This window comes from Delphinus delphis, chromosome 14 (genome assembly GCF_949987515.2).
Source record: "Delphinus delphis chromosome 14, mDelDel1.2, whole genome shotgun sequence".
Lineage (NCBI taxonomy): Eukaryota > Metazoa > Chordata > Mammalia > Artiodactyla > Delphinidae > Delphinus > Delphinus delphis.
This window is the reverse complement of record NC_082696.1, coordinates 49,659,010-49,677,642: the sequence shown is the minus strand read 5'-3', so window position 1 is coordinate 49,677,642 and position 18,633 is coordinate 49,659,010. Positions and strand designations below refer to the sequence as shown.

The 18,633-nt window shown below is 35.2% G+C and overlaps 1 protein-coding gene across 2 annotated transcripts in view; it reads left to right on the top strand.

Annotated features, from left to right (window-relative positions):
* CEP57L1 (centrosomal protein 57 like 1) overlaps positions 1-18,633 on the top strand; it is a 67,053-nt gene that overhangs the window by 41,420 nt on the left and 7,000 nt on the right. For both annotated transcript variants that reach the window (XM_060030125.1, XM_060030127.1), the window contains 6 exons: positions 8,666-8,782; positions 9,756-9,833; positions 10,326-10,412; positions 15,155-15,232; positions 15,349-15,590; positions 16,612-16,756. In XM_060030125.1, the coding sequence (XP_059886108.1) occupies positions 8,666-8,782; positions 9,756-9,833; positions 10,326-10,412; positions 15,155-15,232; positions 15,349-15,590; positions 16,612-16,756 (747 nt within the window). The remainder of the gene's footprint in view (positions 1-8,665; positions 8,783-9,755; positions 9,834-10,325; positions 10,413-15,154; positions 15,233-15,348; positions 15,591-16,611; positions 16,757-18,633) is intronic.

The window sequence follows — 18,633 nt, the reverse complement described above, 5'->3', positions numbered from 1 at the left end:
TCTGCTGTGTGTTTTTCTGTCTTTTCATTTTGCTTATCTTACTGTGTTTGGGGTCTCCTTTTTGCAGTCTGCAGGTTCGTAGTTCCCGTTGTTTTTGGTGTCTGTCCCCAGTGGGTACGGTTGGTTCAGTGGGTTGTGTAGGCTTCCTGGTGGAGGGGACTAGTGCCTGTGTTCTGGTGGATGAGGCTGGATCTTGTCTTTCTGGTGGGCAGTTCCACGTCTGGTGGTGTGTTTTGGGGTGTCTGTGGACTTATTATGATTTAGGGCAGCCTCTCTGCTAATGGGTGGGGTTGTGTTGTTGTCTTGCTAGTTGTTTGGCATAGGATGTCCCGCACTGTGGCTTGCTGGTCGTTGAGTGAAGCTGGGTGCTGGTGTTGAGATAGAGATCTCTGGGAGATTTTCGCCGTTTGATATTACATGGAGCTGGGAGGTCTCTTGTGGACCAGTGTCCTGAAGTTGGCTCTCCCACCTCAGAGACACAGCACTGACTCCTGGCTGCAGCACCAAGAGCCTTTCATCTACACAGCTCAGAATAAAAGGGATAAAAAGTAGAAAGGAAGAATTAGAAGAAGAAAGAAAGGAAGGAAGGAAGGAAGGAAGAAAGGGAAAGAAAGAACGAAAGGAGGGAGAGAGGGAGGAAGGAAGAAAGGAGGGAAGGAAGGACAAAAGGAAAGAAAGAAGATAAAGTAAAATAAAATAAAGTAAAATATAAAGTTATTAAAATAAAAAATAATTATTAAGAAAAAAATTTTTTTAAAAAGCAAAACGGACGGATAGAACCTTAGGACAAATGGTGGAAGCAAAGCTATACAGACAAAATCTCACACAGAAGCATACACATACACACTGACAAAAAGAGGAAAAGGGGAAAAAATCATAAATCTTGCTCTCAAAGTCTACCTCCTCAATTTGGGATGATTCGTTGTCTATTCATGTATTCCACAGATGCAGGGTACATCAAGTTGATTGTGGAGCTTTAATCCGCTGCTTCTGAGGCTGCTGGGAGAGATTTCCCTTTCTCTTCTTTGTTCTCACAGCTCCCAGGGGCTAAGCTTTAGATTTGGCCCCGCCTCTGCATGTAGGTCCCGGAGGGCATCTGTTGTTCGCTCAGACAGGACGGGGTTAAAGGAGCAGCTGCTTTGGGGACTCTGGATCACTCAGGCACGGGGGGGGGGGGGGGCGGTCGGGGGGGGGTCGGGGGGGGCGGGGAAGAGGCACAGAGTGCGGGATGAGCCTGCGCGGCAGAGACCGGCAGGACTTTGCACCCGCCTGAGGCGCGCCGTGCGTTCTCCCGGGGTAGTTGCCCCTGGATCCCAGGAACCTAGCAGTGGTGGGCTGCACAGGCTCCCCGGAAGGAGGGTGTGGATAGTCACCTTTGCTCGCACACAGGCTTCTTGGTGGCGGCAGCAGCAGCCTTAGCGTCTCATGCCCGTCTGTGGGGTCTGCGCTTTTAGCCGCGGCTCGCGCCCGTCTCTGGAGCTCCTTTAAGCAGCACTCTTAATCCCATCTCCTCTCGCACCAGGAAACAAAGAGGGAAGAAAAAGTCTCTTGCCTCTTCGGCAGGTCCAGAGTTTTCCCCGGTCTCCCTCCTGGCTAGCCGTGGTGCACTAACCCCTTGAAGGCTGTGTTCACGCCGCCAACCCCAGTCCTCTCCCTGCGCTCCGACCGAAGCCCGAGCCTCCTATAATATGTTTTTAAAGAACATTTAATGCCATGGGAAGATTGTCATATTAAAAATCTTAAATAGGATATAAAGCTGTATATAGGAAATTTCCAGTTATGGTGATACATACTAGGTTGTTTGGACCAACCTTTTTGTAGAGGAAAACACAAAAAACTGGACAGAAAATTAAAAAGAAAGGGAGGGAGGGAGGAAGAAAGGAAGAAAAGAAAGTACACAAAGGCATTGTAGAGTTAACAAGGTGATGTAAAATCACCAATTCAAAAATCTGTGTGCAGACTTAAATCCAAAGAAGTTGAGCTCTAGAGAGGTTAGTTTCAGGTCCCTTCCTTCTTAGGGCATTTCTGATTCCAGAAGCGTCTGTTGAGAGGCTAAATAATACTTTTGAAAGCCATGGTTATGGGGCTAAGGAAATTTAGAGTCCAGGGCCTGCCAAGAGTAGGAACTGTGGTATATCTTCTGTGCTCTGAATGCTTTGTAATGGTGAACAAGAAGAAAAACAACCCAGATTACAGCTCTGCTCTAGGTTATCAGAGTAATCCAGAAAATCTTAGTCCCCGAAATTGGATTAAAGTTATCCTGGATGGCTAATGTTCCCAAGGACCTCAAATTATTTCTATAAACATCTCTTCTACATAGTGAGAAACTTTCAGTCAAAGATAAACAGAGAGAAGGAGATAAAGCACTATGAAAAGAGATAGCATACATAACAGACTATATAAACACTCTCATAAGTTATCTCCAGCTAGGTACTGGCTCTGGAAGAGAGAGACTTTAAAATAATTATGCTTGCTAAAATCAAGGAGACAGAAGATAGGAACAAAATTTTCAGTAGAGCATTAGAAACCATAAAATGGCAGAGTAGATTTGAGAAAGAACCAAATAAAAATTGTAGAACTAAGAAATACAATAAGTGAAATTTAGAACTTAATGGTGGATCTAATAGCAGATTAGAAGAGATAATTAGTGAACTAGACACTGAAACTGTCCAGATCAATGAAGAGACAAAACAATAGTAAATTTAGAAAAGAGAGTAAGAGGCAGAAGTTAGAGTGAGGTCAAATTTATCTGTGATTGGAGTTCCAAAAGGAAAAGAGAAAGAATAGGACAGAAACAATATTTGAAGAGATAATGGCTGGGAATTTTAAAAAATTGATTTAAAAAAAATCAGACCACAGATTCAAGAAGATAAAACCAAAGTAGGAAAAATAAAAAGAAATAAAAGAAATAATAAGACAAGAATAAAATCCTAAAAGCTGCTGGCGGTGGGGGGAAGGGTATGTTCAAAAGGACAGCAATTAAAGTAACAGTGGACTTCTCAACTGAAAATACTGAATCTGGAAGAAAATGGATATAATTAAGGCAGTAAAAGAAAATAACTACCAATCTAGAGTCCAATGCCTGGGGGAAATATCCTTCAGAAATAAAGGTAAAGTGAAGACATTTTAAGACTGACAAAATCTGAGATAGTTTGTTACTAGGAGATACATTCTAAGGAAACACCGAAGGACATTATTCAGACAGAAGGAAAGGTGTCTTAGATGGAAGGTCAGAGATGCAGGAAGGAATGAAGAACAACGAAGATGGTAAATATATGGGTAAATCTAAATGAATATTGTATAAAACAGCAATAATAATGTTTTATTTATGTATTTAAATATATATAAAGGATTAAAATTAATGAGAACAGAAGCTCATAAATTGGGAACTGGTAAATATAGTTTAAGTGTTCTAAGATCTTTGCTTTATGTTGGAAATGGGTAAAGTACCAGTCAATACTGGATTTTAATGGGCAAGAATTTAATAGGTTTTTCAAGGAACTGGAAAAGTGATTCTAAAATTTATATAAAAAGGAAAGGTCCAAGAGTAGCCAAGCTATTCTGAAGAAGAATAAGGTGAGGTCTTACTGTATTGATGGTATCAAAATTAACATGATAGGGCTTCCCTGGTGGCGCAGTGGTTGAGAGTCCGCCTGCTGATGCAGGGGACACAGGTTCGTGCCCCGGTCCGGGAAGATCACACATGCCGCAGAGCGGCTGGGCCCATGAGCCATGGCCGTTGAGCCTGGGCGTCCAGAGCCTGTGCTCCACAACGGGAGAGGCCACAACAGTGAGAGGCCCACGTACCGCAAAAAAATAAATAAAAATTAACATGATATTTGTATGGATAGACACCTGAATAAAGGAATAGGATATAGTCAGACACACTTATGTGGAAACTCAATATAAAACAAGGATGCCACTGCAGAACATTGGAGAAAAGTCAGACTTCAGTAAACAGTTTTGGGAAAATTGGTTATCTGTGTGAGAAAAAAAAGCAGAAAGAAATTGATCCCTACCATACACGAAAATCAATTCCAGATGGATTAAAGACTTAAATGTAAACGTTGGAATTTTTAGGAGCAAATACGGAACAATATCCTTATGACCTTGGAGTTAAGGGAGATTTTTTAGGCAAGATACAAAAAGTAACAAAGCAGTAGAAAAGTGGGCAAAGTTATGAAGAGGCATTTTACAGGATAAAAGGAATCACAAATGGTCATACATTTATAGAAAACTTGATCAATCTCATTAGTAACCAGGGAAATGCCAATTAAAAGCACAAGATATCTATCTATTCACCTATTCACATTTTACCTTATAAAATAACGTAGAAATTCCTATGCTAGCTAAATATTGTAGATCAGTGACTTTTAACCATTTTTTAAATGTTTTTATTGAAGTATAATTTACATCTAGTGAAATACACAGGTCTTAAATGTACAGTTCAGTGATTATTGATAAATGAATATGCTCATGTAATCCATAGTCCTACCAAATAACAGAACATTTTTTAAATAAATTCATTTATTTATTTATTTTTGGCTGCGTTGGGTCTTCATTGCTGTGTGTGGGCATTTGCTAGTTGTGGCGAGTGGGGGCCACTTTTCATTGCAGTGTGCAGGCTTCTCATTGTGGTGGCCTCTCCTGTTAACGGAGCATGGGCTCCAGGCACGCAGGCTTCAGTAGTTGTGGCATGTGGGCTTAGTTGTGGCACACAGGCTGTAGAGTGCAGGCTCAGTAGTTGTGGCGCATGGGCCCAGTTACTCCATGGCATATGGGATCTTCCTGGGCCAGGGCTTGAACCTGTGTGCCCTGCATTGGCAGGCAGATTCCCAACCACTGTGCCACCAGGGAAGTCCAACAGAACATTTTTATCACCCCAGAAATTTTCTTATATCTCTGCCAAGTTATTCCCTGTTCTATACCCACCTCCCAACAACACAACTACTATTCTGATTTATTTTACTTCAGATTAAGTTTGCCTGTCCTAGAACTTCATATAAATTGGATCATAGAAAATGTACTTTTTTGTGTCTGGTTCTTTGGTTTAACATAAAGTTTTTTAGATTAATCCATGTTGCTGTATGTATCAGTAGTTCATTCCTTTTATTGCTGTATAGAATTTCATTATATAGATATGCCACAAGTTGGTTATCCATTTTTCTGTTGATGGACATTTGGCTTGTTTGGAGATATTTTGAATAAAGTTTGGAGATATTATGAATAAAGCTGCTATGGACAGTTTGGAGATATTATGAATAAAGCTGCTATGGACATTCTTGTACAAATTATTTTGTGACCATATGTTTTAATTTCTCTTGGACAAATATCTAGTAGTAGAATTGCTGAACCACAGGGTAGGTGTATGTTTATAAGAAACTGTGAAACTGTTTTCCAAAATATTTTCTTCTAAAAGCTTTTTGTTTTCATTTTTTTCCTGTGATCCATCTGCAATTAATTTTTGTATGGTGAGAGGAAATATTCAAGGTTAAATTTTTTCCATGTGGATGCCCAGTTGTTCCAGCACCACTTGTTAAAAGATTTCTTTTCTCCTGTTGAATTCATTGGGCACCTTTGTCAACAATCAATTGGCAAAGATGGAAAAAGTCTGTTTCTGGGACTCTGTATTATCTTTTGGTCTATTCTTACACTAATACCATGTAGCTTTATAATAAGTCTTGAAATCAAGTAGTGTGAATCTTCCAGCTTTGTTCTTTTTGTTGTTATTATAGATCCTTTGCACTTCTATATAAATTTTATAACCAGTGTAACATTTTCTAAAAAATAAGTCTGCTGAGATTTTGATTGGGATATTGTTAAATCTATAGATCATTTGGGGAAAAATTGATAACTCGAAAATATTGAATCTTCTGATCCATGAACATAGTATATTTCTCTATTATTTCAGTCTTCTTTACTTTCTCTTCATAGTGGTTTGTAGTTTTTATGAGAGGTCTTGCACATCTTTTGTTAAATTTATCTCTAAGAACTTTGTATTCTTAATGTTATTATGAGCAATATTGGACTTTTTTTCATTTTTCTATTACTGCATATAAAAATGTAATTGATTTTTATGTGACTTTGTATCCTGCAGCCTTGCTAAATTTATTCTAGTAGTTTTCATATTTTCAAAGGATTTTCTTTATACACAATCATGTCATCTGTGAATAAAGACAGCTTTATTTCTCCTTTTCCAAATTTTTTGGCTTTTATTTCTTTTTCATACTTTATTGCTCTGGCTATTACAGCTAATATAGTGTTAATTAGGAGTAGTAAGGACTGACATCTTTGTTTTGTTTCTGATCTTTGGGAGAAAGATGCCAGTCTTTCACTAGGATATTACCTCTAGGTTTTTCATAGTTGTTCCTTATCAAGGTGTGGAAATTACTTTCTATTCTTAGTTTGCTAAAAGCTTTTATTGTGAATGGGTATCAAATTTTGTGAATTACTTTTTCTACATCTAGTGAAAGGGTCATATGATTTTTCTCACTCCTTCTGTTAACATGGTAAGTTACACTGTTTGATTTTCAAATGTTAACCAACATTGCATTCCTGGTATAGACCCCAATCAATCTTAAAATAGTATTCTTTTTTTACATTGCTTGATTCAGTTTGCTAATATTTTGCTTAACTATTTTTGTTTCTTTGTCCATGAGGAATCTTGGTTTGTAATTTTCTTATAATGTCTGGTTTTGGTGTTATGGTTTTGTTGGCCTCATAAAATTAGTTGGGAAGATTCCTTCTTCTATTTTCTGGGAGACCTTGTATAAGAGTAGTGTTATTTCCTCCATAAATGTTTGATAGAATTCAAATTTGATAGATGCTATCTGGGACTGGAGTTTTCTTTAAATGTAAAGTGTTTTTGAATAATGAATTCAATTTATTTGTAACAGAGATTGGGCTACCCAGATTTTCGTTTCTTCTTGTGTCTTTAGAGAAGTCCCTCTTTCATTCCTGATATTACTAATTTGTATTTTTGCTCTTTTTAAAATTATCACTCTACCTATCACTTTATCAACTTTATTGATTTTTTCAAAAAAAATTTTTTTTAAAGTTTTATGTTCTATTTCATTGATTTGCACTTCATTTTTATTATTTCCTTCCTTCTATTTATGTAGGGTTTAATTTGCTATTTTTTCCCTACCTTTGTATGTTAGAAACTTAGATTATTGATTTTAAAACTTTTATTATTTCTTTTTAAATGTTATATCTTGTGATTAAAACTATCAAGTTCACTGTAAACATTGCTTTACTTGCATCCCACAGATTTTGATATTTTGTATTTTCATTATCTTTCAGCTAAAAATATTTTTTAAGTTCTCTAGTGGTTTCTTCTTATATTCTATTGACTTCTCTTCTTGTACTTTTTCCCTTCTCCTCCTTTTTAGCACCTTCTCTACAGGTTAAAATATGTGTTCTTAACGTACCACAGTCTGCCATGAATTAGTATTAAAACATTCACATGTAATATTAGATCCTTACCACAGTATGCTTCCACTTGTCTCCCTTTGTGCTACAGTTTTCATATATTTTATTTCTACATATGTTATATAACTCACAATACATTGTTTTTGTTTCTGCTTTAAATGATCAGTTTTCCTTTAAAGAAAATTAAGAAACAAGGAGATATTTATCCACATTTTTACCATTCCCAGTGCTTTTTATTTCTTTATGTAGAATCAATTTTTCATCTAGTGTCATTTCCTTTAGTCTGAAGTACTTCTTTTAAAAGTATGCTGGGAATTCTCTTAGCATGTATTTGTCTGGAAAAGGCTTTAGTTCACCATCATTGGTGAACGATAGTTTCACTGGATATAGAATTCTAGTTGATGCTTTTTTTCTTTTAGCACATTAAAGCTGTTCTCTCAATTGTCCTCTGGATTTCATAGTTTCTAATGAGAATTGTTATCTTCATTCCTCTGTGCATAATGTGTTATTTCTCAGGCTGCTTTTTTTTCCTTTTATCACTGGTTTTCCACCATTTGATAATGTGCCCAAATGGGGTTTTCTTTGTATTTATTCTGCTTGGGTTATTTTTTGTTTGTTTTAGATTCTTGAATATGTTAGTTAATATTTTTCATCAAAATTGGAACATTTTTAGCCATTATCCTTCAAATAATTATCCTTGTCTGACTTCTCTCTCCTCTTGTTCTATAACTCCAATTGAATGTTAGACCACAGGTCACCAAGACTCTGTTTATTGGTTGTTTCAGTTTTTTGTTTTTTAATAGACTATTTTTTTAGAGCAGTTTTAAGTTAATAAAAGATAGTTCTCTGTATGTTTTATTCCTCTGATAGTTACTTTGCTATGTTATAGTTAGAGAGGGGGTAAATCAGTGACTGGTTTGGTCACCTTGTGAATAACACCTTTATTTATTTAATACACGTTTCACTGATGATGTTTTCCATAGTGAGAAATACTATATAAAGATACATAGAAGATTTTGTTCCATTGATCTAATATCTTTTTTTACACATTATATTTGTTTTTTAAAAGTATTTTATTTTCTTGTTTTTTGCTCATAAGCACCTAAAGTATGTACATGTATGTGCGTGTTTCTTATGACAGATTTATATTATACTTTGAATTCTTAGAAATTGTATTACTCTTGAGCCATTGGCATCACTTGCCAAACTTAGGTTTTGTTTTTTTCCTTTCCAGGCCCAGCTTCAAAGGGAAAAAGAACAGGATCATATGAAGCTGCAAGCAAAACTTGAAAAGCTTGATGTCTTAGAAAAAGAATGTTTTAAACTTACAACAACTCAGAAAACTGCTGAGGTAAGCTTCTACTTGTTTCTTTGAAGTGGTGATGCCAGGAATAAATCTTTAGTATTAAGCATAATTACACTGTAAGTGAATATGCAGTAAAATTAGATTCGTAAAACTTCATTAACAACTTTTAGTAATCCAGATATGAATTCCTGCCTATAGAGATGAAAAGTTAATATATTCTATCACAGCATGAATGAGCTTGCCTTTTGATGTGAAATTGTAGTTTTGGTTTCTTCTGCAATGGCAGAACATTTTCATTCGTTAAGTAATTTACCTAAAGGATATTGAAAAGATTGCCTTTCACCACTTACAATTAAGTTAAGCCTATTCTAGATCCTGTCCTGAAATACCCTCTCCTTTTCCACCCAAATCCTATCCATTTCATAGGACTTTCTCCCAGTCCTGCTTCCTCTGTGAAGCCTTCCTTGAGTTTTCCAACACTCAGGAAGCTCACCCTTTGAAATAGTACTGTCTTCTTATTCTAAACTACACCATGGATATAAGATGAAATACTTATGTGTATAAGGTTATACAGTATATACATGGTATGAGTCAAATCATATCATTTCATGTATATTACTGTTGTTTCCCTAAGTACAGCATAAATAGATGTTTGTTGTAATTTGTCTATATTTTGAATGAAACATTGAGACCCAAGACTATAATTGTTTGACATTCTAGACCTTTAAAACCTCCCAAATTTTCATTATTATGATTTTGTTGATGAAAGTTAAAAGAGCCTATGCATATACATTCTTTGCTTTTCCTTTGTTCTTCTTGTATATAATAGCAGGTAAAGAAGCATAGGAAGAAAGCCAAGAAAAATTTAGCATCTTTTGCCATTCCTTTTTCTTACTTTCTGCTTTAATTTACCAAACTATCAAGAATCAATACCCTAAGGACTCTATTTGGAAAAGGAATATAAGATATTTGACTTTAGTTTTTGTATAATAATCCCAGATTTTTTATTCTTTTGCAGGGCAAGATTAAACATTTAGAGGAAAAACTAAAGGAAGAAGAACATCAGCGTAAGCTCTTTCAAGACAAAGCTTCTCAGGTAAATAGAGCACTATATCATCTATCACATAAAATCATGTACGTTTTATTGTACTTTATTAACTGAAGCCTGTATTCTAGACTCTAATTTCTGCTTCCTAGCTTGTTATTTTTTGTCTCATTTTGCTATAATACTGAAGTTCTCAATAAGTCAGCCAGTATATTTATATACTTGGATGTATTGCCAAGAGATCTTTTGGTCTTTTGAAATTCTGACAAACATATATATATTCTCAGTTGAAACAATTCCTGCTATAGATTGTTTTCAGTTTGAGATATATAAAATAATTCATTCTCTTAAAAACAGAAAATGATTGTAATTACCAGTAGACCTGGTAACTTTTTCACACAAAAAATAGTGTTTGAGGTTTTCTTTTCTTCCTCAAAAAATATTTTGTCTTTATAAATTGAGATCTGATCCTCATTATAATGTTTTTGAAGAAGAAGGAACTTGTTAAAAATCAATTTAATACATTTTTTTTCAATATTGTAGCTTCAAACTGAACTTGAAATCAGTAGAATTTTGATGTCTTCAGTATCAAATCCAAAGCGCTCCAAGGAAAAGAAGAAATCTTCAAAGGTATGCAAACACTTTATTCTTATCTTGCTAATACTTATTTCTTGCTAATACTTATTTCTTTACCTTTTTAATATTTATACCTATCCATTTCCAAAAAAAATTTGAAAAGATTTATAATACAAGACAATGCTTTGAAATGGGCCTAAAAACATGAGTCAAGTAATGATGGTTTGGGGTGTGAGGACAGAAAATTCCATAAAACCTAGGTTAAAGAAAGTAACAGCAGTTGAGTGCAAAACCTAGCTCTGAGTTTGCTTAACAGCCAAAGCAAAAAGGAGCATATAATAGGCAGTACATCTATCTTTGTGAAATAACAATAAGCCTTCCAGTTTTTCTAGAAAGACAAACATTTTCCTAGTACTAAACTGTTAGAGAAATGTACTTTGGATACTTTACGAAAGAGGCAATAAACAACACAATAGATACTGACAAGCACAATAGATCCTAGAAGCAGTTTTATATAATATATGCACAATAAAAAGACAAAGATACAGTATTAAATTATATTGTATTATAAATTATAGTCATTTCTCTAGGTAAATTATTTATTTTTTTCTGTGCTCATAGCCTTTGGATTTGCCTAAAAATAAAGATTGGGGAAGTACTTTATAGATTTACCAATAATATTTTGTTTAGATGAGTTGATGTTTGGGGTTTATTATATTAAACTTTCTTATTTATAACGGTAAGAAAGAAAATGTTAATCCCTTTTAATCTCATGATTCTGAAATTATAGTTTTGATGACCATCATTACTGTTTACTCAATATGCATGTAGTGTTTGTGTGTGTTCTTTGCTGTGGGAACCAGGCATGCTATTTGCAAGTTCTGGCCACTGCCATAGGCTCACCCTATGGATACAATAATGGAGGAAATGTTATACTTAACTTTAGCTAGTCATTTATTCCATAAATAAGAGTTACTATTTAATAGTTCGGCTGCATTTTTCACAGATTTTTTTCTTTCAAAGAATTTGCAAAATACAGTAATGAAAAGCATTTTCCCAATGCAATTTATGTTGATTTTTTAGCTTATTTCCTTCCTCAAGTATGTTTTCTTTCTTGTCTCTACAGGAAGATTAGAAGCTGCAAAGCCAAATAGAAAATCACTATAAGTAATTTGCAAGTGGAAAAATTATTGACTTAATTTTGTATTTGTGTTTTATGGCATCCTTTGATGAGTTAGTGGAAAAAAAATTTTAATAAGGTACAGGGAGAAACAAGGTAAAAGAAATGAAGGAAAGAAAAGGTAGCTGCTGGAAGAAAAGAAAAAGTAATTAACAGCAAAATCACTTTTAAAAAGTAGTTAGTTCAAGTCCCAAGTTCATAGGATCTGCCTGTAATAATGCCTCCCTTTAAAGATGGCAGGGACACTTCGTTGCTTGCTGAAGGTAGGATCTGATTTTGAGACCTCTATGAGAGTCCTGCTTGTCTCACTGACACTCCATATCCTGAATGTAGTTCATTCAATTCATACATCTTGATTTACATAGACTAGTACCTTTAGGTAGTAAAAAGATAAATAACACAGGAATTTACAGAAAGGCAGATAAATATACAAATATAAGACAGAGTATAATAAAAACTTAATGAAGGTATAAACAAAGTACTGTGGTGCTGTATAGATAAAGAATATGTGAAGGGGTCATGCAAGAAGCAGCATTAAAGGCAGCCTTGGAAAATTAGTAAGTACTGATAGAGATGAGGAGAAGTGTTTTACAATCTGAGAGTATAGTTGGTTTTTCCACGAAACGATAAGTAATTGTCCAGTACTGGGTGTGAGATGGTGTCATATGAGACTGAAATTGAAAATATAGCTTGAGGTGACATTATGACTGATCTTCAATGCTATGTTAAGAATTTGAACTTTTATTCTATAAGTCATTGGGAACCATTGCAGGCTTGTAGGCAAATGATTAGAGCTATACTTCTAGATGGTAAGCGACAACAGTATAAGGTGAACTTGGAAGTAAAGAATCAGGCTGTTTGAATGTGGTAAGCAAGATGATGGAAGCCTTTCCTGTGACGTTTTCATTATTCTCTTAAAAGGTTAGACTAATCAATCAGAGATCTCATCCAATATAGTAATTAAAAGAATTAAATTTCTTTTACTCTTAATTATAACTGCTTGAAATAGCCTTAGACCAGACCATTGTTTTCCATTACTTGAAATTACCGTTCCTGAAGTACAGAGGTTGAATGGTTGTCCAGGGTCACCAGGCAACTCTGAGTGAATAAGAACTGACTCACAAACTTGTGATTTCTCTACCTCTAAGCCATTTTATTTCTTTAATTTTCAGAAAAAAAAATTGAATGTTTATAATAGTTAAGATATCTAAATTTTCATTTAGAGTTCGGAATATTTTGTTTTCATTATGGAATACGCTCAGTTTATTGATTATTCTCTTAGTGAAATGTTAACTAGAGTGACCAATTCACCCCAGTTTGCCTGTGACTTTCCTAGTTTTAGTACTGAAAATTCTGTATCATGGGCAAATTGAGACAATTGGTCACCCTAGTTCAATCCTTCCTACAAAAATAGTGAAATCATTTACTTTTAAGAATGTAGTTCAGCAGGGCTTCCCTGGTGGCGCAGCGGTTGAGAGTCCGCCTGCCGATGCAGGGGACACGGGTTCGTGCTCCGGTCCGGGAAGATCCCACATGCCGCGGAGCGGCTGGGCCCGTGAGCCATGGCCGCTGAGCCTGCGCGTCCGGAGCCTGTGCTTCGCAACGGGAGAGGCCACAGCAGTGAGAGGCCCGCGTACTGCAAAAAAAAAAAAAGAATGTAGTTCAGCAGTGTCTTTTTAAAAATGTTTCATGAAGGAGTATATATAACAAAAAATGTCTGCTCGAAGGATAATAATGAAATTAGCACTTGGTAGAGTGACCACCCAGCTTAAGAAATAGAACATTACCAGCACTGTTAAGCCCCAGCATATATCTCTCCTAAATTGTATTCCCTCCGTCCAAGGATTAACCACAATTCTGATTTTGCTTTTATCATTCTCTGGCTTTTTTTAAAAAAATTACTTTGCCAAATAAGTATTCCTAAGAAATACATGTTTTAGGGTTATGCTTTGAACTTTATGTAAATGGACTTATTCTGTTCGTGTTCTTCAGCAGCTTTCTTTTTCCACTCAGCATTAAGTTTATGAGATTCTTCCAATTGATGCATATACCTATGGTTTACTGCTTTTTATTGCTAAAAATATTTTTTCCTTTCTCCTTTCAGTGATCATTTGGTTTGTTTCTCACTTTTTATTATTATAAAAAACACTGTTAAGAACTTTCTTGTACATACCTCTTGGTGCATGTGTTCAGGAGTTTCTCTAAGATGCTGGGCCATAAGTGTTATGCACCTTAGCTTTACGAGATAATGTCCAAAGTGATTGGACCACTTTATGTTCCAATCAGCAGTTACCATTGTTCCATATCCTAACCATAAGTGTCTATTTTTGTTTTTCACTTTTTATTTTGAAAAATTATATATTCACAGGAGATAACAAAAAAATATAAAGGGAGGTCCCATGTATCTTCAACCAGTTTTCCCCAATGGTAACATCTTTCATAAATATAGTATAAAGTCCAGGAAATTGAAATTGGTACAATACACAGAACTTATGGAGATTTCAATCGTTTTTTATTCACTTAGTTGTGTGTGTATATGTATGTGTGTGTGTGAGTATATGTAGTTTTATATAGTTTTATCTCATGTGTATATTCATGTAACTATCACCACAATGAAGATACAGCACTGTTCCACCTCTATAAGATTTCTTCATTCCATCCCTTTATAGTTACACATCATCCTGCTCCCTAACCCTTAGCATTTTCTAATCTGTTTACCATCTCTATAATTTTATTTCATGAATGCTATATAAATGTAATCATACAGTATGTAACCTTTTTTAAAAAAATTTTATTTATTTTTGACTGCGTTGGGTCTTCATTGCTGCATGTGGGCTTTTCTCTAGTTGTGGCTAGTGGGGGCTACTCTTCATTGTGTGCGGGCTTGTTGCTGTGGCTTCTCTGGTTGAGGAACATGGGCTCTAGGCACACAGGCTTCATTGTGGCACGTGGGCTCAGTAGTTGTGACGCACGGGCTTAGTTGCTCCGCGGTATATGGGATCTTCCGTGACCAGGGCTCGAACCCATGTCCCCTGCATTGGCAGGTGGATTCTTAACCACTGCACCACCACAGAAGCCCAGTATGTAACCTTTTGAGAGGCTTTTTTTGCTCAGCCAATTCCCTTGCAATCCACCCAAGTATTAATACATTTTTAAAAGTTTCTGTGTAGTATTCCATGTTATGGATGTGCCACAGTTTAACCATTTACCTATTGAAGGATATTTGGATTGTTTTCAGTTTTAGGCTATCACAAATAAAGCAGTTATAAACATTTGTGTATGGGTTTTTGTGTGAACATAAGTTTTCATTTTTCAGGGATAAATGTCTAAAAGTGCAATTGCTAAATCATATGATAACTACATGTTTAGTTTTATAAGAAACTTCCAAACTGTCTTCCAAAGTGGCTGCATTATTTTGTGCATATGAGTGATCTGGTTTCTCCACATCCTTGCCAGCATTTGGTGGTGTCACTTTTTTTTTTTTTTTTGGCTGTTCTAATAGGTGTATAGTGATGTTTCATTGTAACTTGCATTTTCCTAATGGCTAATAATGTTGCATTTGATAAATGTCTTTTTAAATATTTTTTTGTTTACTTTTTCCCTTGTCAATATTTAGAAAACTAAATGTTTAAAGAGAGGACCACCTCAGCAAATTTATTCAAAGTTTGGATCACTGCCTATTGTGGCTGAGAAGGTGAGAGGGGGAAAAATGAGGATACTTGGTCAGATAAACTCAGGCTTTGTTGTAAGTGATATTTAAATGCCATCAGTTATTTAAAATCGTTCTCAGCTATTTCTTTTCCCCCGAAGTCTGCCAGTGCAGGCCATTCCAGGAATGCAAGTACCCCAAACCTGCAGACAATGCAACATTACAGGCCACATATCCTTCAGAAACTGGCTGAAGTTTCTGAACCTAGATGTCTCTACAAGCCTTCTAAATCAACTTCTCAATGTGAAGCTGTACCTTCTGACTCAGAAAAGTCCATTTCCGTTTGTAACAATTTGTCTGAACTTTTGATGGCAATGCAAGATGAGCTGGACCAAATGACTATGTAAGTATTTATCAGAAGAAGTAGCAAGATATTTAGGTATCTTTTGTTCTTCTCAGTCTTTCAAACAGTGCCACTTATAAATTCTTAAAAGTCTTACTTAGCCATTTGGATTTATTTTGATCTGCAGATTTGTTGTCATTGATTTTTCATTATATTTGTTGTATTTAAATTGCATTTTAATTATCTATGTGTAATTACTACTTTTTCCAATTTAAAGTGTTTCTGTATTCCCAAGATCTGAACTGATAGACAAATATTTCTGTCATTCTAACAAATGGAGTCTGGTGACCTTAAATTGTAACTCACAAATACTTTTATAAGAAAGATTCTCCATTTGTTTTTTATAATCTTTTTAGTTAAATGAATGATTTCATTAGATAAATAGGAAAGCAATTTCTTGTTTTAGATTCTGGCTGGTCTGCATTACACGTTTGAAGCATCCATAGTAAACAATATTCTGTATGGGATATATATTTTAAGCTTCAAGTTTAAATATATATTCAACAAAAATTCCAGAAAATATGTGATTTGGGCGGCCAGCTAGTTGAACTAAGACCTCTGTAGAAGATATAACTAGTTCTATTGGCAGTGTTTCTTTGAGTAGGCTATCACCAAATCTAGGGATTTCTCAGGCAAATACTTCTATAGCTGGAATTCTTCCACAGATTCTACATTAAGAATTCCAAACTTGGAATGAAAAAGAGTCCCTTAATGCCTCTAGCTAAGGACATCAGAATATTTTACTACATTTAACTGTAAACATCAAGGATTCAGACCTTTTTTTTAGGATTCTTTAAGATCCTAAGTCTAATATATTTCTAAATATATCTAATCTCAAATCATAAGAGCCTGTTTATAATTACCATAGATTTAATTTGATAACCCTACAGAAAGAGACTGTCTTTGAAGGTTAATATTTAACTCTGATTAAAATTTATGATTGAACAGAATATTGTCTAATTGTGACAAAGACATATACTATAAACTGTAATAGTGCTTGATATTTGCTTTTCTTTCATAGGGAGTACCAAGACCTTCTGAATCAAATGAAAGAAACTGAAAGCCAATCAGTCTGTGAAAACATAGAATGTGAACTAGAACATTTAGTCAAGAAAATGGAAATTAAAGGAGAACAAATTTCTAAATTAATGAAGCATCAAGACAATGTAAGAGGCTTTAGTAAAAGATTTTAATGAAAAGATAATGTATCTGGATTCAGTGTTATATCTCTGTATGACCTTCCAAATTTGAGGCCTGTATGTATGGCTTAGAGAAAAGATGATAGATAGGAATCCCTTAGGCTTATTATAGAGTCATCTGTCCATTGAAATAACATGGCCTCCTATGTAACTCTCCAAGATAATACAAAGAAAAGGAAACAAGGAAGTTTAGTTATGGGAAATTCCCTGGTGGTCCAGTGGTTAGGGCTCAGCCCGTTCATTGCTGGGGCCCAGGTTCAATCCCTGGTTGGGGAACTAAGATCCTGCAAGCCTCATGGTGTGGCCAAAAAAAGAAAAGAAAAGAAAGTTTAGTTATGTATTCAAAAATAAGTTTGGGAAAATTAAGAGGTAGGCTAGATTTGCTTTACAGCTCTCCCAGTTATCCTTTTAGCATTCTTTCCCCTTATCCCTCTCTTCCCTAATGCCTTAATGAAACCCCTTATGTCAACAGGTGTCTAGTGCATATATAAACCTGGCTTCTGAAGCAGTACCCCAACTCTAAGACTGCTATTTCCAGTTTCCCAGAACAAGCTATGCTGTGTTCCATTCGCTGGGGACCTGTGCTCAGCTAGCTCTAGAGGGGTGATGAGGGGGACTCTATCCTTGTGTGTAAATTCTTAACAGCTAAGAATGGCATAACAGTTTTAATATTTTAATGAAAAAATCATGGAATATTATATTTTATCCCAAGACAATGACTCCATTCTTAGTACGATTATGCTACTGGAACAGAAAGCAGAGAAAATCTTTCCAGGAACCCTCAGGTCATATCATGTAGCTATCTGCCTATGGAATAATCAGCATTCATATAAGTTGGTGATATATTAACCTCACAATTAAGCCTTCCCCACTTTTATAGGAAAGTAATAAAGAATGCAGAATTTTACTGCCTTTACTCTTCTATAGCCAATAAAGAAAGAAAGAAGGAAATGAAATTTTGAAGCAAACATTTTCACTTTACTGGCTTTTAAGTCTATAGTAAGTAAAATTTTTGTATGATTGTGTTAGGGTGAAGATTATATAACTTGTATACTTTCTTAGAATCACACAGGAGAAACTTGAAAGGAATAGAAGAATAGTCACTTTTTTTAAATTTAGGAAGTGTGTACATAAATAATATTTTGAAAATATTATTTATATTCCATAATAACTATAGCAGTATAAAATTTCAAGCATTTTTAGACAAATAGAACCCAGATACTTAGCCAATGTCTAGACCAGCTCTACAAATTAGGCTGTGCTTAAGTGAAATAGATTAAGTAATGGAGGGAATTCCCTGGCGGTCCAGTGGTTAGGATTCTGCGCTTCCACTGCAGGGGGCACAGGTTGGATCCATGATTGGGGAGCTAAGCCGTGTGGCCTGGCCAAAATAAATTAATTAATTTAATTAAATAAATATTTAAAAATTTAAAAAAGATTGAGTAATGGACTGGACTTCGAAGAAATAGGTTTTGACTAGTTTATAAGTTTTGTTTAATTCTGTCTACCCAATCATTACTAGATACTCCTCAATGAGATAAAGTTATTCCTTTGCCTTTTTTTTTAAAACTGGCATTCAGTAGTACTTTAAATTCATGAATACTTTAAATTAAAAAATATATATATATATATATATATATAGACTCTATAAACTTGATGTCCATTCCTAGCATCAAATCTTTGCTTTATTGTTAGTGTCACCTGAAAGGTCCTTCTCTCACCTCCCTGTTCTCCAGATTTTTCCCATTTCATATCTTACATAAACGTTCCTTCCTCTCAGCTTCTCCAGCCCACATTGATCTTGTCCTACTTTTAGCCTTCTCAGATATATACTTTTTGTCCTA